We start from the raw sequence: 24,440 nt of genomic DNA on the forward strand, positions 1-24,440 counted from the left end.
ATGTAATTCAACTGAAACCAGAATGAACAAAGATCATTAACCTCAGTGACTTAACCAATCCAATTTGTCCTGTTTGAGAATTAATTGAAAGTTCTTAGACACACTAAAATAATTTTACACATATCAAGCCTCAGTGAAAATGAGTTGTGTTAGCAAATTTACTTGCTCTGAAACTGGGCCATTCCAACCTAACAGCAGTAGGGATTTTTAAAATGTAACATGGTCTTTTACTTGTAAGTACATCCCTATCCTTAGAAGGAAACCGTAAAATATCTATGTATAGTTTTACAGGACCCGTTCTCATTTTGAGGACCTCAACAGTATTTAACTCTTTATAAGCAACAACAGGATGTTAAGGAATTAATGACGCTTAAAAAAATTACCACTCCTTCTGCCACGTTTCATTTTATTGACAGAAGCAGCCTACTTACCAGAATTTTTGTAGTATAAGCACTGTTGATAGCAATTGCATTAACCAGCAAATCAAGGGTTTTGGCGGGTACAGAATCTGGGTCCGGGATCTCTTTGTAGTGGACATCACCAACGTAGGCTTGGACGACCGTCATGCGGTTGGTGGTGAGTGTCCCTGTTTTGTCGGAGCAGATGGCTGTGGCATTACCCATAGTTTCACAAGCATCTAAGTGGCGGACCAGATTGTTATCCTTCATCATTTTCTAAGAAAAAGCAAAGCAAAAAAACTTGCAATATTTGCTCAGACAGATTTTTAACATCAGTTATAAAAAGCAAAAAGGCACTTATTTAGTCTTGTTCATTAGAACACAATGCTCACTAAACTAGAACTTGAACCGGGGCCAATAACCCAAGCCCCAGTTACAGACAACCAAGCGGCAACCATCCGGGAAATAATTTTGCCTTAGATAAACCAATATAATTCCATCATTTTTTGCAGTACTTATACATTTTAAGGAATAGCTAGAACATCAAAGATTAGCTAGAGAAACTGGAGGTAACAGTATTTTTTGAACAATACCATTATAGCAAACATTAGACTTTTAAAAATACTATTTCCAAAGCCAGGTGCAGCACATAGAGAGACTATACATTTGGAGAAAGAAAGACAGAAAGAAAGAAAAACTAAAAACCCCCACCAAACAGAAAGCCACCCCACACCCACAAAAAGCCACCATTGCAGAGTACTCCATATCCAGTGCATATTTTTCACAAGATGCACAGCCATCCTGGAAATACATGTTATCTTTGTTTATATATTTTCAATATTAAAAAAATTCTGTGCCCAGTCACCTGCCCCTTACTTTCAGAGAGTACCTTGTACTGACAGGGCACAGTATCAGCAGTTGTACACAACGCCGTATTGCAGTTCGACACTGCAAGTGCAGATATGCGTGTATGTGCTGCATGTGTTGGACGAAGGACGTAAGGAGAACAGGAAAATATTCTAAAAGCAGCTAGTCTCTATTAGCAAAATCCCATGTTTGAGATGCGCTCTTTATTCCTAATGATGATGTTTGGCTACACATAAATCAAGCTATTCCTTCCTAATATTCATACATTTGTTTACATACTAAATGGAAATAAACTACCAAATCTTCATTTAAGATTCCCAGAGTTTTTAAATAAAGCCCATCTGACTAGAGTGCTAAAACAATCTGCGAAGACTCCGAGACAGATACTGGAGTAATCCACAAGTCCAGGACTTTAATCCTCTTTAATTTCCTAACAGAATCATTTAAATGCAGTTGTTTGTAGCCAGTGTAAGTACATGAAAACTCCCAGTGAAACTCTAATTTCTATGAAACATGTTCCTGAGGACTTTGAATCCATGTCAAAACTTTGTACTATTGCACAAAAAAATTTGAAGACAAAGTTACTCTATATCAAAAGACGGGACTATTCTCACAGTCAATTTTGCTCAACAAATGCCTGGCAATCACGCAAACTAAGTAGGTACTTCTATTGCTCAATATTCCTACACTGTGTAGCTTTAAAGATATGTATTGGAATACATATATATTTGCATTTTTTGTAAGAAATACTTTCAATATAAAGCAAAGTTTCACTTTGAAGAAATTGCACGTTAATTTCTAGGCCAACTTTCATCACACCTGATCAAACCTGAAGAATAACTCACTAGCAAACTCAACTGAACAGCATTTTCCTCCCATAATGGTTTTCAGCATTTCTTACCTTTACAGAATAAGCCAGAGAAATAGTGACAGCAAGTGGAAGTCCCTCAGGAACAGCTACCACAAGAACAGTAACACCAATAATGAAGAATTTAACAAAATACTGAACGTAGACAGGAGTGCACTCAGGCAACCACTGCTTCTTGTTGACCACAAACGTGTCAATGGCAAAATATAGTACCAAAATGATTACAGTGATGGCAGACATCACCAGACCTAAAAATAGAAATAATCAATTACTACAAAATCAAACACAATTTAAAACATGTGCAATTAGAAATTTACATTTGAATTTCACATGAAATTATTTTCATATTCTACAAGACATTTCACCAGTTCCAATAATGATGATAATGATAAATTTTACAATGAAGAAAAAACATTACTACAATACATTTCCAACAGCCGTACGTTCCAGTGAATAAGGAAACACTGAATTCTACAGAACAGCTGAATCATACTGCATTCATTTTTAAGGACCATCTTACTGCTGCCTTTGAAGCTTCTCAGTCAGTCTAGTTCAACAGGAGTTCTGCTGTTGCTGAAGCTAAGATTTTTCAATTTAGTATATTACTTTGCCTAGTACAACATCTATCTGTCCTTTTAACCTCCACCTTTTACAGATTACTAGTCTATCCATACACAAACACTCATCTTTCTTTTAAATAAGCTTAAGAGGCTTGAGAAAAGGAGTCTCCTGTAGTTCATGTCAGTGTACAAAATATTTTAGACAAGCCCTAACTGATGCGTCTGGTTGAATACAAAGAGGCAATTCTGCAGAATCATCCACAGAACAGTTTTTAATTGTTTTTCTTGAAAATGTGATAAGTACTAGTGTTTCCAAGGTCTGCCTTTTCAAAGGGACGCATGCAAACAGTGCATATTCTTATGAGGAGTGGCCTGGAAGAGGTGCAACACTGGCAGTATAGTACAAGAGACACTAATAAATATTTCTCAGAATTAAAAAAAAAATCCCAGGGACTTAATATGCTCTCCCAATGATACAGACTCTGCTAAGATAGCACTCCTCCTCCACAATTTTGTTCCTGGATTTCAGCGTACAAATATAAACTCCACTAGAACATCTAATTTGCCTTGCTGGGATTACTGCTCTTTGGCAGGTTTCTATGAAGCAGTTAAGGCTGCATTTCAAAATAAATGAAATTCTCTTTAATGAGATCATACAGGAGAAGGGGAATGCTGTGAATTTCATGTCTTGACTGAAGTTAAAAAAAAAATAAATTGGTAAACTGAAGGATGCTAAGGTTGACAGGAAACAGATGACTCAGGGAGACTGCCAAATGCCAGAGGACAAAGGAAAATCCATTACAATATTGTATAGGCAAATACTCATGACAACCCAAGACATCCCCATAGATTGCCCAGTAACAAAGAAAAACCAAACGAGGCAATGATTAATTAATGTAATTCATATTACTTGAAACATTATGGTTAGAAATCCCTAAACAATAACTTTAAAAGTGATATTCACATGCCTGCCGGAATACCAAAGACAGTAATAATCAGAAGGCAATGTAGAAAGGTACTTCATCTAAGAAATTAATGATAATGAGAAATGAAGTGTTTTTATATCAATGCATACTGTTGTGTAACTAGCAGCAAAGCAGAGAAGCTTGAGAAATATGAAACTGGACGAAGCATGACATTGGATACAGTGATGATCCCCATAGATTCCGAGCCACACACTGTTCAGGCAGAGAGACAGAAGTGGCATCATTGGGTTGTGTGATCAACTAAGTGTAATGGACTTACAAGGGCATGAGAAGGAATGGCAGGGGAAAAAAAATCAGACTGGTGAAGAAGGATAAAGGAGACTAAACAAAGGTCAGGAGCCTATTATAGGGCCTCAGACAAGGATCTAGATAGAGACCAAGATCTCTAATACCAATAGAAAAATGAACCCAACGAACATTATGTCATTGTGACAGATTTTCACTTTCAACCTGCACATGGGAGAAGTGCTACTTATACAGCAGGGACCAGATGGTACTGGATACAAGAGTCAACAGATGTGTCATATTTGGGTTAAAGTCAGGAACATGGATATTTGACAGAGAACAGAATGATTTCAGAATCCATAAGAGGCAAATACTGCGCAAGTGTTATTGTGAGATGATATTAGCGATTCTGAAACTGTACTCAGAAGTTCTAAGGGGAAAGGAAATTAAATACGTAATTACTGCACTTGGGACTATTGCCTATGAGAAAAGCTACATTTCGTTTTGATTCAAATATTCATTACAACCCAACTTGCCCAAAGCTTCCAGTTTCTTGACAGTCAAAAGCTGAGTTTTAGAAGAATAAAAGAACTTCAATACCACATACTATCCTTAGAACAGTACTATGATGACCTGTTTCTAAATATTGCAGTACAAAAGGCCTTTCAAGAATAATTTGTTTTAAACCTCTTTGTTGCTAGTGTAACACACTGCTATGCGGTCAGTTACCCAGTCATACCTGCTTTGCCTATCTGGACTGCCAGCTTGGTCAGCTTTCCCTGAAGAACAGATTTTTCTTTCTTGTGCATGTTGGATTTCTTCTTGTCTTTGTCATCTCCCTCTCCCCCTTCTGCACTCTTCAGCGGCTGCATCTCCATGGCAGCAGCCCCATCCTGCTGCTTGGCTGATAATGCAGAACAAAACTGTTACTCCAAAACTATTCATTCTTTTTGTCTGAGTGTTGATACTTACTAAATTCAACCAGCAACACACGTTACAGGGGCTGGCTGCAACCCAGCTGCACAGAATTACCCCTCGCTGCCATGGCAGACAGATGCCCCGTGAGACCCAGTGGGGTTCTGCAGGGGCACAAATGTACCAGCACACCCCTGGGCACTCCATACACACAGGGCTGTAACATGCTGTTTGTTAAGTACCGTGAAAACCACTCATTTTTTATTTATGTATTTTTTTTAAACTACCAATGAAATTCTATCTTATACACATATATATCACTTAATGTCTTGCAAATTACTCGGCAAGTAACAGTACATGCGTACTGCAGGATTTTCTAGAATAGCAGATCTCAATGCTTTGGTAAATAGAAGGTCTATATTCCTCTACATTCTGGTATGTCTGATAGATTACAATGCTCCTTTATAATCATACTTTTAATGAAAAGATTTTAAAGGCAACGTGGTTCCACAGATGATCCATGCACCGCTTCTCCTGCCTGCATGGGCACCTCGGGGACCAGCGGAGCACACTTTGCGAACCGCTATTCTAGATAATGCCAGACTGTAAAAGTTTCCTTCGGTGTTCAAGTAACTTAACCATCAGGTCAGATGGTTGTGGATTCTCCCATAAAAAGCACAGAGAATTTAAAGGCTAAACCATCCTTTCTTGAAAGAATGCTAATGTTAATATAAGGAAACTTTATTCTAGTATCAAAGAGAAAGATACGGCTTTTAAAAGCAATGACATTCCAGTCTATATATGTGTATGCGTCTGTTTTGTATTGAACACAGATATAAGTAAATTAAATAGAATGAGATGAAACAGCTTTGCTGTGACATTCAAGAGCAGATTGTGCAAAACCATGCTTATTTGACCTGGAAATGTAATCCGTCTATCTAACCTTAAAACTTACTAATTGAATATTTTATTTAACAGTTTTGTATCATCAACAACTGAGTTTATCTATTCAGTTTCTGATCCACCACCTTTGCAATCTTTAGAATTATCTAAATTATAGTTTAATTTACTTATTTGGCATAGCCCAAGGACATCATGATAGCTGGTGTCTCATACAATAAGAAGGGAACCGTGACTTTGCTTCAGAGGAAGCTAAATATTTATTTCAATTTCTTCCTGAGATTGTACATTAAATAAGAAACTCTTAAGATTCTTAATCTTCCTGTTATTTCTCCTTGTTATATGCTTTTACATTGCTAAATAACCTCTTGGCTTTAAAGTTTCCTTCTGTTATTGCTTTACCTTCTCCCTGCAAATGAAAGTATGTCCATACAATGCCATTAAACACCAAAGATGACGAGACATATCAAAAATAGGGCTGGAAATTCACTAACAATACATAGCATACAAGAAAAATGAGTTCAAATGAGCTTTGTGACATGGGAGTATCATCTATAAATGGCTTATTAGAAATAAGGATCTTCTCCTATCCTGAATACCTGATATATCACAATTCTGTAAGTTACAAATTCTTTGATAGGTTGTTTTTTTTTATTGGGTTTGGCTGTTTGGGGGTTTTTTAAACATTCTGTTTGAACAATAGGGCCATTTTTATACACAGGCACAAATAATTCCATTTTATTTTGTAACAGAATTTAACTACATGCTAGAAATGAAATCCACAACCTCCTTAATATGAAAGAAGATTACCTTTGTTCTGGCTGTTCTCCATATTCCCATCCTGCATTTTGCCTATATGATGAAAAATTTCAACAGACAACAGACAGTAAACAATCTTCACCCAAGACAGAGCATGAAAATGGGAATTTACATAAAAAGGGCAGACAAAAGTAATGAGTGTGTCACAGATACATATTTATGGTCAGTAGCCATTGTTACCGTATGTTTACTTAGAAGCATGGACAACTTAGCTGGAGACATTCAAGGAACTGCAGTCAAGCTCAAAGTTTTAACATGTAAAGTACTAAATATCAGCACGTATTTCTGAGCAAATAGCATAAATTAAGAGGGTGGAGCTAATAAAAAGAATCCAGTGTGAAGCAGAATTTGAATAATATTCCTGAACTGAAATTTGAGAGAGCTGGGACTTAACTACAGGTATCGTTCTGGCACACACCAGTACAGAGAATTACTTTCCTTGTGTATTCCAGAATTAAAATTAATTATGTTAGTAGATTAAGACAATATAAATAATAGTGACAATAAACATAAGTAAATAAAAACGTAAATCAGATATTATTTTAAAATTACATCTTCCTCACTTGGCTGTACTATTTAGCAAGTTACTCCTGTAAATACAAGTGCCAGGTGATCGTCCTATATTCAGATTTGTCCTAAAGAAAGATTTGCCAAGTGCATCTGTAATTTCCAATTTATTTTAGCTACATATAGTCTTACCATACCAAAGTCCATATTTGCTTTTTTTATGCTGAAAATGTACCATTTCAAACTGTGTATGAAGTAAAAATGGTGAAATAGAAATTGGAGCGTACGAAACTTTGGTATTCAGAATAACCAGTAAACAATTTCAAATGTATTCAACATTCCTTGGTGGGATCCCTTATGAAACTTTCACAGTGATAAATGAATTTATCTTACAGAAAAGACTACTTGACTTATTACATTTAGAAGAGATGACATTCTCATTTTGTAGTTATGTATAATGCATAATAAAAATAATGCTGAGGAAAATTAATAGTTAAAACACCTTTACAGGACTTTTGACACATTCTAAGAAGACATGTATCATTAGAGTTTATTAAAAAAGAAATACATTACACCAGTTAGGTCTTGCTGTTCTAGCTTCCTGCAATACTACGGCTGGTACTGGCATGCACAATGAGCAGCAGAAACTATGCTTCAACATTTGTATGAATTATTACACTCTATGCTGTGAATAAATAGCAGCAACATTAAAAGGCCGAGATGCATTTCTTGCATGTCTGTATTTTCAATAATAGGGAGATCACAAAAACCTTCCCTCTCAAAAAGAGCAAAAATGGCCAAATCGGTCATGAACTGATCACGAATACACTGCGCCCCACACCAACAGGCTGCAGGCACTGGGGCATTCAGAAGCACAGAACTGCAGTGAAGGATGTTGTGCTCCATGTAACCATCCCAGGGCTCAGGTGGATTACTGAAGCAAACCACTCAGCATCAACTGCTTCTCTGTGTTTCTAACTCCATTCCCACCTTGGTATAAAATGACTTTTAAACAGGCAGGAGCCATCTTCCAAAGACTTGTGTTTTGCCATGAGGCATGGATCTATGAACCTGAACACAACCAAGTTGGTTTGCATTGGGAAATTTCCTTTAAAATTTCTGCATACAGTGCACAGTTGAACTTGCTATCTGCCTAATGGCTGTTTTGCTTAGAATGGTTTTTAATAAAGTTAGTGGAAGACATAAAGCATCTCTAGAGATTCTGATTCTGGCCACAGGATAAAGCCTTCCTCCAGAACTGGAAAACATGAATTTAGAGCCATCTGCTCTACGACCTGCTCTACAGTTGTCTTTTACAGAATACAATTCTAAACCTTAAAGCAGTACAACTGAAGGTTCTTCAACTTCACAAACACAAAATACACAAAGCAACATATTTAACTTTCTGATATATATTTGCTATTTAATAAGAGTATCATAATTGTCGTAATGAACAACACTAACAATTCATCTACCTTAGCTACCTAAAAATACCAGTACACAAAATGCACCATCGTTAACAACAATGTAAACATAAGTATTTAAGAAATATATTCTTAACTTCAGCAGCTACTGCATTTAGGTTACTGGGGGATGGAGAGGGGAAGTCATCACAGTTAGTTATATTCCAATTATTAAGATAGAATAACAAAGAACAGGTAATTTAGGTAATTATGATAAAGAAAAGAATGCTGTAAAGGATTTATTTCCTCAGTTTGAAATAATTTTAAGCCTGCACTTGGCTATAGATTATGAATGAAGAAAGAAATTAAGAAAGAAATTAAGATGCTAGAATCACTACTGCTGAGAGATCCTTTCTCCTTTCAGTTAGTGTAAGGACCAGAAATATTATCCCATTTTCTGACCTTTGTGTATTGTTTAGAAACACTCAAAGGATGAGTATTTATAAATATTTTGATAATATTTTATCTATAATTCATTAAAAATATATTTTTTTCATAATTTTGCAAATCTCCTCTTCTTCTTCTTTTTGGAAATAAGCAAAAGGAACAGTGTGTGGGCCCCGAAACCTGAAGGAATTCATCGGAGTTTATTTTAATCACTTTTCCAAGCAACGATGAAAAATCAGAAGGTTTAGAAAAGAATATAGAGCCTCCTAACATGACTTAAACTTTGCAGTTGACTTGAAGGTTTTGAATCTGAATGGAAAATATTTTGCATGTTGCCTTTGCCTTACTATAATTATTTCTGGCTTTTGGAACGCACCCATAGCACCATTACTGCCTAAATCCTTAATCCAAGAGACACTTATTTCTCCAAATAAACTTTCCAAGAAAAGACTCCCCTTTACCTCCCCCAGAATAACAAAGACTTATCGCTGGCATTAAAAATTATTTATTCATTGGAGGAACTGCCTGGAATCAAACGAAGGAGCTAATCGAGTTATGTCCTCATGTGCTGTCATGGAGCAAAAAAACATCAAACACCCTAGTGATTTCCCAAAATGTCTCATCTTGCAGTAGAAATGCCAAGTCAGTTTTATTCTGCAGCTAGCAAGAACAGATACCTGTTGCAAATCTACATATAGGGGGAAAAGTGCCATCAAACACATCTGAAAAGATGGAAAAGAATTCCATTAGGAACTCTTCCATGCAGTGTGCATCAGAGCCAACCCATTGATACATCTGATCCCACTGTATCAAATAGGAAATTTTAGATAATTCTTCTATGCACTCACTAAATAACTCCACTTACAGTTCAGAAAATAGTTCAAAATATATTAAAACTGCAAATTGCTTTGCAGGAGTTGAACTGTACTGTACACATGCCAGAACTGACAGAAGTAACAGTGGATGTAAAGCATTTCAGCTGAGACACTTCTGAGTGTGCTACAGAATGGCTGTATCACAATATAATTTTAACTAACAAATTCTCTGAGTACCAAATGCCAAAAAAACCCCAATAACCCATCATGGAAATCCTGATCTAAGAATCGGGTAGTGCTCTACCCGACAATGATAAACATCCTTTCTCTAAGGAAGTCAAATTTGGGGTGAACAAGCTGTAAACAGCTGCAGCTTCCCATAATTTCTTTTAAAAATTTAACCTTTTCTAAATACAATACTTTAAAATTAGATGAATTTTCAGTAATTACTACCTTTCTGTAAAATTTTCTGATCTGCTTCTAACCTTAACTTGTAACGTTCTAACAACTGAACATATTGTCCATAGTTTTAACAGCGAGACCATCAAACAATTATGTATTTTAATCTCCACTACTAGGACCAAAGAGAACGTATAATAGTTCCTTTGATACGGCAGATAACAGAGGCTGTGTCACAAGCCTATATGGATTTATCGCTATGGGCTCACTGACTGGAAATACTTATTTTGTGTCACGGATTTATCACTGACTGGAAATACTTATTTTGTGTCAACTCTATATTGCAACTAAGACAGTAACTATTTGAAATAGTCACATGTTGATTTTTCAAGTAACAAGCAATAGCATTTCCCGAGCTAAATGCTTGATTATATAAGATTTTTGCTCTTATTTGAAGTTATTTTCTACACAGAGGTATTAGACTTTAGGCAAAAATGCTTGTTTCCAGTCTCAGGGAGAATCTATTTTCTACACAGAAGTATTAGACTTTAGGTAAAATGCTTGTTTCCAGTCTCAGGGAGAATTCTCAGACATCAGTGGAAAACTTCATTTCATCCAGACTGAAAAAATATCTACATGAACTTTGTCTCCTCGCTTTAGAAATCTTTTTTTCCTTTCTTCCTCCCCTCCAACCCCCCTCTAAAACAGATCTACATTTTCTCTAACTCATCATCACTGCTAACTGGAAAAATGTACAGTATAAACAGAAATCAGAATCTGGCAATTTCCCAGACAACTGCTAAGCACTCAGATCTAACTCTGCTTGTGAAGTCTCAGTTCTCCTCTGAACACAATGTCAGGTAAATGTGGAAAGTGTCCGTGTTGATCAAAGATCTGCAGCATTAACTCAACCACCTCATCTCAGAAGAGTTAAAATTGAAAACGTACCCAGCTGCACAAAAAAACGGACTTCCACCCTTTGTGCAGCGAACAGAACTGAGTGTGTATCTCTCAGTTCCACCATAACAGCGACAGTAACTCTTGTTTCTGACGGGAGAGGAGACGATGGAAAATCACAGACTTAAGACAGGGGCTTAATATCCCTTGGAACTCAATTGCCACGTTAAGTTCAGGCATTAAGGCCAAACACAACAGGTATTCACCAAGCAACTAATACTTGCCAGCAGACAGGCCAGGTTAGAAAGACTCTGGACTCATTTCTGCACCTTGCAGAGCAGCGGTTCTCACCCAGCACAGCCCTCCAGCCAGCGCTGAACTCTGTACCCAGCAGCTTGCAGGACTGAGCAGACACGGCACGCTGCAGCCTCCACCGGCACTGGGGAGGAGATCTGCGAAGACTTTGCTGGACGTGTATGTTTATTTTACACGCAGCGGAGTAGAATTATAAAGAACTGAGAATTAAATATTAATCATTAATTTCCTGGTTCTTGGTCTCTCAGGAATCTGAAATTGGGTGTTGGAACCAGGATGACATGGGTTCCTGTCACGCGGTGAGATGTGGGGATCGTAAATCCTCGTTTTCCAGCAAACTTAGAATGTAAAGCTTTAAATCTGGTTATATGTTTCTTTTAAATTATAATAAAATTTTCTAAAAATGGGCTCAAAGATTTCCTATGCCATTGCTTTAAATGAGATATTACACTAGTAAATCTTCGTACTTGTTTAGTACTTGGTATCACCATGTCAGAAACTTCAGTTTCACATGCATAATGCAACAGCTACTGACCTACATGGAAAAAATTCCTTTACCAACACAATGAAAAATAGAATTAGTTTTGTCAGCATTACTGGTGCTGCAGAAGAAGGAAAGGTTTCTATGGCAGATGAAGCCTAATGCATCTGATTATCAGAAAAACACAGCTGATGGCTAGACTAATACCGACCCATTCCATTTAATACTGGAATTAGACTATTAGAAGAGATACTGAAATATCTGCATGCTAAGAAGTGAGGTCAAGAAGCTGTACTAAGAGACAGTCAACACTGACTACAGTAATATTTTTTTTTCTTTTTAGTAAATACAAGCAGGCTCATTAGACGATCACTATCTAAGGGCATAGACAAATATCCACAAACATAACTTTTCAGTCAGTCTCTTCCAAAAAATATGCTCAAAGCAGACAAAGTTATTCCTAAAGCACTGAGTTAAAACTGAGCCAGACTCCTGACCCCAGCACCATTTCTCAGCACTGCACGAAGGCTGTATGAATACTTATGAGAGTGCCACATCAGAAGAGGAGATATAACCCATCTATCACAGCGGTGGTCTTCAGAGCTATGCTGACAAATGTGTAAAGAAGAGCTTTACAATGAAACTTCATGTAAAGGCAACTCAAAAGTTTTGAAACTAGCCTTACTTAACTGTTCCTTTTAGTTGCAGTTTGAATTAATGGCAAATAGATCATAATTCCTATTTCTTCCTTGCCCATGCTTAATTCTGTGTGAACAAAGTAAACAAGTCCCAGCATCTTTGTGGCATCTCTTACAAGCTACTGGAGAGTTTATGGAGTAGGATCTCTCAGAGGGTAGTCACATGCACGTACAACATCTGTGCAGTTCATAAAAGGCAGAGGGAATCTTACATAGTCAGGAGAGAAATCTATCAAACAAAACAAGCTAGGTGTTCTTGACGTACCATTGACTAAGCTGGCATTTGCATTATCTGTGGCATTTGCACCTGCTGCACCATCTGTGGCTGAAGGAGGGTGGGAGGAGGGATGGGAAGAATCTACTGAGCAATAATGGATAAAAAAAATTAAATAATAATAACAACAACAATATGAACAAATGCACACAACAAAACAAAAAACATTTATGGAATACTAGGGGTTTGTTTTCTCCAAAATCAATCTGGATTAAATTAATTAATGTAACTTTCAAAAGCAAAATGTCATTAACAAAGGTGTTACAAAGTAAGGCAAAAACTCATACATGGAATAAAATAAAAATTAATAAAGACATTTAACAAAGTTAACAGAATCGGTGACTGTACACAGTGCTAGGTACACTGCTTTGGTCCTTCTATGTGTATTTTTAAAATTTTAATCAGTGCTATGCACATGGTTGAACGATTTCCCTTGAATTAATGAATTCGCACAATGCATGGGTAGTTTTAAAATATGCAACATACTCATAGTATAGACAACATCAGAGATTTTGTATTTTATGTAATGTCGCATATTATGATGTATTGTTGCTGAGACATCCCAGTCTAACACAGGCTCAGTCGATGTCCTGCCATAACCTGGTTTATGTGTGCATTGATCTGAGCAGAAACATCAAACTTTTCAATGTTGTATGTGGAAATGTAGAAGAAATACAGAATCTTGGCAAATATTGTCTCGAGGAGAATCCTGAGTTATTTTGAATCCAAATAACAGACATTATGTAACTGCCTGTTTTGTGGTGAGATGAAAAAAGTATCAGAAAAGAAAATCCTCTTCTTGTTCTCAGCAATTATCTGCATGTTAGAGAAATCAGTCAAGCAATCTTACCGAACAGGAGGGTGAAAAACTCAAAGAAGGTGTAACTATTTTATTATGGTTTTTTGTATGAGAGTTCAGAAAATTAGTCTCTACAAATAATAGATGAAATAAGTTTTGTTTTGTTTCTGTTGGTTAATTGTTCACCACAGATCTCAGAAGTCCCATAATGAATCCTGATTGAGACTCTTGCGCTTCTTCAATACTTGACCCACAGCGCCCGTTTCACACTGTGCTGGTTTGTTATTCAAGAAAAATGGTCTTGTTCTGTTTACAAATGGTAAATTGGGAGAAGAAAATAAACAGCAGACAGGATTTAAAAACCAACCCTGTGCAACTATGTTCATGAAAATTTCAATTGCAAATTTGATTACTGTGATGGCAATAACTTAAACTGTTTTGGTTACTTGTGCTTATTTTTTATTCCATTTGGATACTCGTACTAACCAGCACAGCATGAACCGCTAACCGCAAATCACACATTTCAATATTTAGTATACTGTAATTGACTTCTGCAGAATAACGGATTATTCAAGCTTAACAGTGAGATCTGCAACACCGACAATTAGTGCACACTTAAAGGTTTGCCACAAACAATCCTGTTGATTTGAAATTATTCTTTTAATTTAACTGGACTGATCCAAAGACAATGATTGTAATCATTAGTTCAACCCTGATTTGCACCAAAGCTTGCTGGCTCAAGGCCGCATCCCCTTGCTTGATGTGGTACAATTCTTACTCTACCTGGAAGCTGATGTCCATCCTCCTGTTTCACACCTGCATGATGATTTTTACAAAATGTTAATGAGCGATCAAAGCATACAGCCACGTAAGACTGAAACAAACAGTTATGACTGGCAGGATTTCAGGGAATTGCAGGTTTCTATATGAGAGTACACGGTCTGAGTTTGGGCCTCAAGGTGCAACCAGCCCTGCCCAGGCCCTCCTCTGCACCAGCACAGAGCTGCCAGCAACCTCAGAAAATGTGAAGGATGTTCTTGGTACTGCAGCTATACCCAGCTGGATTCACTGTCTGCACAAGCTCCCCCACACCTCTGCAACAACAAGCTGTCTCTGGGCAGCAGGTCCCGAGCAGAGTGCAGGGCAGAGCTCTCCTTCCCTGCCTTTCAGGGCTATCCACAATGTCCTGAGCAAAATAATATACAGAGGCGGCCAACCCAGGGAACAAAGGAGCTCCGGGCAGGCAGCTGCCGCCTTCAAACAGGTCCTGAAGCTGCTCCTTGCCACCTACAACATCCCTGGACACTGCCAGGACAGATGCTGCCAGGTCCCAAAAGCTCTGTGTCCAGGAGTCTTTCTCCTAATGACAGCAAGATCAGATTCTAAGATACAGTTCAAAACTAGTCTGACATGAGAGAGTTTTACTTTGGGAAGCTTTGTTTTCTCCCCTTTGAGTGCTCCTGGAACTTCCCATGCCTAGCAGGTACTGTGCATTTCTGTGTAGGAATGAAATGGTAAACGTTTCATAAAGTCTTTCACCAAGTAAAAAAGGATCTCCTCGGAGAAACATGGAGCCAAGTGCAACCACTTGTTGAACATACTCAGAACTTGTAGTTCATGAAAACCATTTAAATTTGGCCTTCCTATCTGTAGCTTCAAATTAAAAGGATGGAAATAAAAAAAAGGTGGAATCACGCTGCCAGGCAGATCCTAAGTAAAATGCCCAGTAAATCTACAACTACTCTTTTTTATTAATAGTGAAAGCCAATAAATGAGTGGAAATGTCTAAAAAACCCCATATTACTTGGCCCTTAATTATGTCTGAAAGAGAAATATTCTGAGAACAAACTCATAATGAAATTCTGAAAGTAAACATGAACAATTTACAAGACTGTGTGAACAAAAACTGGAAAGGACAAACATTAAATCACATTTCTGCGTAGTGTGCAACCCATAAATTAGCAATTGGGCAGGACATCGCACTACAATACGGTGAAAAGTCTAAAGAGACTTCTTGATTTCATTAACTGATACAGGACATCAAAGTTAAACTCTGTTAACATTTACTGCTACTTTTTTTCTCTTTTACTATTCTTAGTTTGACCTTTACTCCCTAAGAAATTAAAATGCGTCTAAAGTCACTCACTGACATTAAACAACCAGGCTAGCAAAAATCCACATCTTATCTTTCTTTTATTTTTGAAGCTCAAAGAAAGATGTTATTTCCATGGCCAAGTTTTTTTTTTGTTTTTCTGGAAAAAAAAATATATAGATGTAAATGCACGAGAGCAAAACCTTAGCAAATTTTATATGAGTATGGATTTATGTAAAGAAGACACAGCAATGGGAGTATGCCCACGCACTGCCTTGCATTTAGTTATGTACTGAGAGGCTGCCATTTCACACTGGAAAAACATCTTGTTATCCAATGTCTTTATTGGTTAACAGCATTTGCTGTTTTTCTGTGTGACATGTAATGACAAAAATGTATACAAAAAAAGGAAGTTTTAAAAACTGTATTTATTTTTCAAGAATGGAGGAGATCTCTGGCTACGCAAAGCCCAAGAGCTTTCTTCAGAGAATCCTAACGTGTTGTGAAATTTACCTTTCTTATCTTTCTTTTCCTCTTCTTCTCCTCCAGCACCTAGCAGGGTGAAGATGATGCCTGTCTGAGAATTCACGCCCACAGCAGTTACTAGCATTCGTCCAGAGCCTTCCATGACGTGAGTACCTGAAAATTTGCAATAAGTTATAAGTAACTAAAAAATTAAAAAGGACAACTATTAAATATTTTGTGCAAGGCTATATTTTACTGTAGTACTGAAAGAGATTTGTTACACTTCCAAAATTGATACTGAGGCCAATATAATTACACACCAAAAATAATCCCTACTGTTGTACAGTATTCTCAGCCAAGAAAGGATGCTGAACTGCAAATCTCAGGCTGCACATCCACTAACCACACACATTATATTCTCTTTTTAAAAGAAATGTTGTCACTAACCAAGTTTACATAATCTCGTAAAATAATAGTTTAGCTTCACAAGTTAATTCTTGTAACTTGGAATACTATTACGCAGATGAAGTGAAAATACGTGTGCAATTTCTCTCATCTTTCTCAGTTACGACTGATTTACACTCACAGAAAAAAATATTTTTGAAGACTATTTCAGATCTGCAAACTTGAAAAATCAATGCAGAGAAAAACCTTCAAGGGGATGTTTAATTAAATCAAGAGTTCCCAAATAGCAAGAAAAATCTGATGCACTCTTGAAAACAAATTCAGTATGTACAGAGATTTCTATTACTCAAAACCAAATCAAAATGTACATTAAGTTTTTCTGAGAAGGATCATTTGTTTAACTAGGTAATTATATCATTGTATAGACTGTATACATTGTATAGATTATTTCCAGCTCTTATTCCTCTATTGAGGCAAACATTAGGTGCATCTTAGATCATAGCCTCTTAGAAAGCTCTTGCTATGAGTTGTAGAAACACAAAGAAATAGAAATTCCTAGAAATGATCAAAAGTATTCTGCTTTACAGTTGCACACTGGCTATTTTGAAACTGAAGAACAACCTATTGCCATGACACGTATTTAAGACCAGAAACTACTGATAGATAGATAAAGCTATTAATTGAAATAGACTTTGTATTTTATCCTTTAACAGTAGAAAACGTTATGCCTATTAAATGCACGTCACTGGGAGAACACAGAGGAAAAGCAATCATTTCTTTACAAAGTTGACAGAGAAAGCTAGGATTGAAAGTTTACTGGGCTTGATTTTTTTAAAAATACTCTTTCCTGTATTTGAAGAAAGAAGTAGTTTGGAAGCTATGAAAATAGACCATAACACACAAACTGCTAGCCTTGAGAAAAAAATCATTGCATACAAAAAAGAGAAACCTGTATTTATACCTGCAAGTGAACTATGGTTAACTAGAACCTGCTCACAAAGTATTCTATTATTTATCAAGTGTTTTTAATCCTGCGTGCTATAGTTTTAAGCAAATTATATTTAAGCCCAGTCATTATCCCAGATTTGCAGCTGTGGGACATCAGAAGAATGAGCCCAGATGGAATGAGAACATAGTCCGTAAGGACATTTTCCTTGGGAGTATGGGGAGGCATGGGGGCATGGAGAGAGACAGCATTTTCACTCTTCTTCCCAACATCTTTTTTATTTAAGAGTCTTTAAGTCAACTAAACAGTTTGACCATTGTGATACTAAACAATTACACTGCTTACAATGCTCACTTGAATCACTGCAGTGTTTGTGACAAACTACTACTCCTTGCTGGCTTTTAATCTATTGTTCCCTAGATCCTCACCTCACTTTACAGGTGACATTGTCCTGCTTTAGGGTTATCCAGCTTGCCACAAATGTAAGGTTCTCAATTCACTTTATACAACACCACTGTTTCATTCCTTCTGTAACAGCATGAATGAGTCATTAACTGACTTGTCCCAAACAATTCTGCGGCTAATGAGGTAAACATTCTGGTGTGCTTGTTTCTCAACCATCTTGCCCCTATGTAATTACTGCTCAATATTTTAAAACTAAAGTGAACTTGCTCACTGGTGCCTGTAGTTGTGAGGTGTACAACAGCAGGGCATGCCTGAAGCCAGAGCGAAAAATAAAAGAAATCTTCAAACAAGCTTTCTGCAGACTCTTGCAAAATGGTTTTTAATGAACTGAATTACGAGCCTGGTGCACTGAGCAAATGGGGAATAGAATTAACTTCTCACGGAGAATCTTTACTGGCCATTCAGATCTACGAAACCTGAATGGCCACAGGAAGATTCTTTCTCCCCTCCCTTTTTACAAAACATTTTCCATAAACTGAGTATTTAATTTGAAGTTGATAAATGATGAATGTTCCAAGATAGGAAGGGACGAAGCCTAGTTTATTAAAAAAAGAGGTAACCAGGTTAGACAGGTAAGGAACTGATTAGAGCGCATACTTTTCCAGACAAAAATGCAACTAAACATGAGACTGCTCAGAAATCACCACATCTAGTAACCGTGCTGGTGAAACAGATTGGAAATCGGGCTGAGAAATAAGAAAACCAGAGCATGCCAGTCTGGGGGTTTTATACTGCTATGCTACTTCTAACACAATTGTGGTGAACGAAACTCCTCTATTTGCGTACCTAACCAACAATCTGAGTCACTGCAATTATTCAGAGGTAACCCAAGTTAATAATAAAGGGAACCAACCATCTGAATGTCCTTTCTGAACAAACAAGAGTTTTCCAGAAAAAAACCTCATCTTCGTGTAATTCTGACATATCCAAACACTTTGGGACGTTTGAAGTTAGCTGCTCTGTCTGTGCTAGACGCCTGGCTTGGAATACATTCTGTCAGGGAATTCAGACAGAATCAGAACTACTTTTCTCCACGCAGTAACTGGCCCGATTCCTTAATCAAGCTCTTTTTTATTTCCAAAACCTAACAAAGCACCATGACCAAGAGATTTCTTCTGTTTATTTGTTCTCAAATGTTCTTTGTTTCAAATCCTTGTTGTGCGTTGATAGAAACGCACGTTTATGAAAGCTGGGTCAGGGTGAAGTAATGTTCTGTCAGTCTCCGTTCAGTGAGAACTACGCCAGCTGAGCTCCTCAGTGTAACTCTTTGTGCCTTAACCAAATTAATCTAAATACTTGGGAAAAAGCTTTAAACAGTAAGCCTCAAAAGGTGTTTTTTCCAACGTTAGCTATTATCATGTGGTACCCCAAAATACTTCACTGTGTGCAATACTGAGGCCAGACTCATACTCAAAACTTCTGTATTTAGGAATCACAGATTTCTCTGAACTATACAAAACAAGGGGCACATCATCTTCAGCCCAGACAGATGAGCAGCAGTCAGAGCCAAGCTGTCTTCATCTGTTGGTCGATACATGCCCATGCTCATTGCAGAGAAATTTAACATCACCACGGTCTCGTTGGAGCTGATGACTTCTGGTGCAATGGCTTACGCTACAGTATGCATGCAAATCTCTGTTCATGAAGTAAAAGAAGGAAAATGTTTTAGACAGAAGTGTAGTGGAACTATCGAACAGAAGTTGCTTCTTTTGGTTTCAGGTATATCAGAGTCCACACTTTGATTTCTGCCTTCCGAGGTGGCACCACATGTGCTACATACAGATGGAAATGAACCATCTGCTTTAGTCAGCATTTGTAGTCCTAGAATTGCCTCTCAAGTACAGTAAATGACTATCTGGATGACTAATCAGGACATTAAGCACAGAGACTCATTTAGTTTAATTATGTCATTGACACTGATGGAATATTACAGATTTTTTTCAGGTACCAATGGTGAAAATAACACTTCCTGATTCAGGGTGTTTACCTTTCTCCAAACTTAGAGTCACAAAACAAACTGTGGCTGCAATTCAAATGTTACCTTTTTTCAGTTATTCCTCTGTCAAACCTGGACTGTTTTCATTTCTACCCAATAACTAAGGCAGAACAGCAGCAAGCAACATACTTGTCTAAATTCCTAAAGGCTACCTGGAGACAACTTACTGATGTCTTCAGATGCAAAGATAAGAATAAAATTGAAGGTCTGTTTGCTGTTTTTGGCAGGGGGGTTGATTTGTGGGTTTTTTCTTTTTTCTTCAAATAAGTTTTATGAAAATATAGGTCTAGGCTAACATCCAACAGAAACTCAGCTTTAAACCAGGTCAAACCCATCCTGAAATGCATGGTGGTCTCCAAGTTTTTGGTTTTCAGACTACTAACAATTTCCAGTGGGCACATCAGCTCACGCACCATTGAGATTAAACCTTCTTGCACTGTGTCTGTTGGAAGAAGGTACTTTTTCGCATGATAGAATCTCAAATCATCAACTCTGCTCCTGAGCAAACAGAGTTCAGGGATTTTCTAACACAGCATGAGTGAAAATTCATCAGTGTAAGTACGGAACAAAGGTGTGTGCAGTGCTTGTTAAAACATCACATTAGCTCTTCACCTTCTTTGTAATCACAATAGAGATTACATAGTAATTGAGAGAAATAAAGAGCATAAAATTTACTTAACTCTGAAAAAAACCCCATAAAGACACATTTCTTTTCTTACACCAGAGAAATTTGAGTTTTGGGAAGAAAAATTTGACTGCTTTCGCTTTCTCTTCCCACCATGCCTTTCAGGGCAATACCTTCATGTTTTTTCACAGCCACCACTGAAATCTATGGGCATTCAAAAAGATCAAACTCAATTTAGGAATATGTGAGAGCATAAGAATTAATGGTAACCCAGCCTGTATTTGTGCTTGGGATTGCCTCAACCCACGTGCAGGACCTTGCACTTGCCCTTGTTGAACTCCATGAGGTTTGTGTGGTCCCACCTCTCAAGCCTGTCCAGGTCCCTCTGGATGGCATCCCTTCCCTCCACTGTGTCACCACACCACACAGCTTGGTGTCATTGGCAAACTTGCTGAGGGTGCACTCCATCCCACTGTCCATGTCTCCCACAAAGATGTTAAACAACACTGGTCCCAGTACCAACCCGAACCCCCTCTTGTACCCGGTCTCCACTGGGACACCGAGCCATTGACCACAACTCTGAGTGCGGCCGTCCAGCCAGTTCCTTATCCACTGAGCGGTCCACCTCTCAAATCCATGTCTCTCCAATTTAGAGACAAGGATATTGTGCAAGAGTGTCAAAGGCTTTGCACAAGCCCAGGTAGATGCTGTCAGTTGCTCTTCCCTTACGCACCAATGCTGTAACCCTGTTGTAGAAGGCCACTTGTCAGGCACAATTTGCCCTTAGTGAAGCCATGCTGGTTGTCACCAGTCATCTCCTTATTTTCCATGTGCCTTAGCATAGCTTCCAGTTCTTAATGCACAGTTTCAGGTAGAAGGATGCTTGAAGCTTGCTCAAGTTAAAATTAATTAACACAGTCTTTCGTAACATGAAGTCTGTGGCAGTGGCAAGTCCACAAACAGTTTTATCAATTTCTTCATCTTAAGTTAATGCCGTCACCTTTTGACTGAAATATGAAGGGTTTTTAAGCAGACCACGATCCCGTAATTTACCTAATAACCTCTCACAATCTCATAGTCAGTGAAGTAATTATCTGATTTTCAGTTTGGGAAAGAATTGCGCTGTTAATGCAATAAAAACTGTCACATATTCTTAGTTGTCACTCCCTGTGTCACTCTTCTGAACAAAAGCATCTCCCAACAATGAGGCAGGATGGGGGCAGGATTTCTGTGGGAACGCGATTCTTACCTGCTGCACTGCAACATAAATATTCTATTTGGGATGACTCTTGGCTGACTGTACAACCAGACAGCAAAGAGACTCCTTTCCACGAATAAAAAGTTCAAATATATTTGAAAATTACTGTTTCAGGTTATAAGACATTGACGCTCATTATGAGATGTGCAGGCTGTTATTTTGCAATCACATCCCGGCTAGAATCTATAGACGACAAACCTATTTAGAAATTATTAGATTTTTTAAAATCACATTCTATTTAACTGATTTACTGTATAGAATTATATTATAAAATACAAATATTACAAATAACCTAAATTCACCACAGAAGTCAAGCCCAGAATATTTCAGCATATCAATTTCCTTCTAAACACATTGTTTCTTCTTCTATTGTATCTAGTACACACACAAAGAAGATGTTCAGAGACTTTAAAAGGCTTTGAAATTTAATGGTTAAATAAAACTAGCATACAATGAATTGAAACAATTGTTATTTCCCTAAGTGATACTTTCCTTTTCCCCTGAAAATGTTTCATTACTTTCTCACTTTATAAAATAATTATGATGATCAGAAATAATTGCACACAACCAAATGGCAATAGCACGGCTTTGGTATAACAAACAGGCAAGGGCAGCATCTGTGTTCAGAAGATCAGTTGTCTCTAGGTTACCAAAACCTGATGGTGTGGAAAAACAAAACAAAAAAACCGTGAACAAAACAGTGCATAACAGATAACTCGGCCAGAATTCAGGGAGATTTACCTGACAGCAGCATTGGGTCTTTGTCAACAGATTTGCGGACTTGGTCTGACTCTCCAGTTAGAGAACTTTCATCGATTTTCAGATCATTTCCTTGAATAAATATCCCATCGGCAGGTAGAAGATCACCTTTCAAAAAACAGGAATATGGCAATGGAAAACCACAGTGGTTGAGTAAGATTGTTTTTATAATTACATCATGATTTATATAATAAAATCACAGTTAACAATCATTACATTTAAATGTGAAATGAAAGCAAAGGTGAAAGAACTACTGTACCAGTCCCTATTGCCGCAATTCTAGAGGGGAAGGCCTTTGTACTGCGAATATTTTTTGCCTAGTGCTATCCCAGAATCAGAATGCATCACATCTAACATATGACGAACACAACAATCGCTGATATTTGGCGGGGGGGGGTGCTCTTTATAACATGAGGTGAAGGTTTCTCTATCAGCCTTCCCGGGAACTGGCAGTGGCTAACAAACAGTTCAGTCAAACACAGCACACGCAGAGCTCCTGCAAAGGTCCTCGTGCCCCCCGGAGCGCAGGAACTACCACCCCCAGCCCCCCTCCTGCCAGCAGCGCCCGCTCTGCGGGACTGACAGGGTCCAGAGCCCTGGAGCAGCCTGCTGGCTGGGGGGAGCACCGAACCACAATTCCCTTTCACAGAGCAGTTAAAAATATTCCCTCTTATTCCTAACTGGACAGAAACCAAAAATTCCAAATAGTGTAATCCTCTACGAAAGAGAATTACCTTTGTATGAACAGTTCTTGTCCTTGACAGTGAAAGGAAGTGAAGATTACAGAAATAAAATTAATTACCTAATGCAATTTTATAACAAGTATTTAGGGTATTCTTTTGCCCTGACAGACAAATTGTTTCATACCGTGGACAATAATGACAACACATAATTCTCTATCTTTTAAATCACTTCCAGTGAAGTGAGTCTATTCTGCTACAAAGGGAAAAGGAGAATAAACGAAGTTCAGAAAAGTAGTCATCTAGTTGACAAAACTTACCATATTTCACCTGTGCAATGTCACCAACTACTATCTCTGCCACTGGGATCTGGATAACCTGTCCGCCCCGGACAACAGTGAATTTCTGTTCCTGCTCAATACGGCTTTGAAGCCCACGAAACTGCTTCTCCTTGCTCCAGTCATTGAAGGCAGTGACAAGTACAACACAGATAACAGAGAGAAGGATGGCAGCACCTTCAATCCAGCCAGCTTCAGCCTCACCCTCATCTTCAGCTCCCCCTGTTGCAGTACCACAACCTACAAAAACAACGTTGAGAACCGGTTAGCCAAGCGAAGACGAGGTTTGTCGTGTTTCTCACAGGAAGAGTAACTGGCTGTGAAACGACAGCGAGGTGGAGGAATGGAATTGCGCTTCAAAGTGCTGTCTGCTGAATGAAACATGGCAAAATGGAGTAAAAGCAGAAATAAAGATGTCTGAGGAAAAAAGAAAGAAAACAAATCCACAGAAATTTTATATCTTTAAGTTTTTCTGCTGAACAAGGTATCCTGGGTAACCCCAAACTAAACAAACGGAAGAAGGTGGCACCAACCGTTTTCTAACAGAAGGGTTGACAAGGGTTCACCTCAGCCAGCAAGCATCTCCAGAAATAACAAGGGCTCACTCAGAGTGGTAAGAAGGACAATGAGCAACATCAATCAATGCAAAGCGATGCCATTAAATTAAGATTAAAGAAAACAGTTTAAATTAAAACAGATTTAAGAAGTAATTTCCAATACAACTTCTTAATCTTCTCAACTAAACGCACGCAATAAGGAACACTTGTTTAAAAAATAATAAGATGAACGAAGTATTTAAAAATATTTAAAGAAATTTTAAATAATTAATTAAACCAAA

General features: G+C 37.8%; 1 protein-coding gene across 1 annotated transcript; it reads right to left on the reverse strand.

Moving 5' to 3' along the window:
- Window positions 1-431: 431 nt before the first annotated feature.
- LOC104466827 (plasma membrane calcium-transporting ATPase 2-like) lies at window positions 432-24,019 on the reverse strand (the record flags this gene model as incomplete). Its single annotated transcript, XM_010080375.1, has 9 exons — window positions 432-674; window positions 2,167-2,381; window positions 4,644-4,808; window positions 6,530-6,571; window positions 12,766-12,858; window positions 16,179-16,304; window positions 22,567-22,692; window positions 23,585-23,842; window positions 23,905-24,019. Coding segments are annotated over 9 exons (1,383 nt in total), but the record flags the coding sequence as incomplete, so codon positions are not given.
- Between the last annotated feature and the right edge of the window lie 421 nt (window positions 24,020-24,440).

The sequence above is a fragment of the Pterocles gutturalis genome, unplaced genomic scaffold (genome assembly GCF_000699245.1).
Source record: "Pterocles gutturalis isolate BGI_N339 unplaced genomic scaffold, ASM69924v1 scaffold13674, whole genome shotgun sequence".
Lineage (NCBI taxonomy): Eukaryota > Metazoa > Chordata > Aves > Pterocliformes > Pteroclidae > Pterocles > Pterocles gutturalis.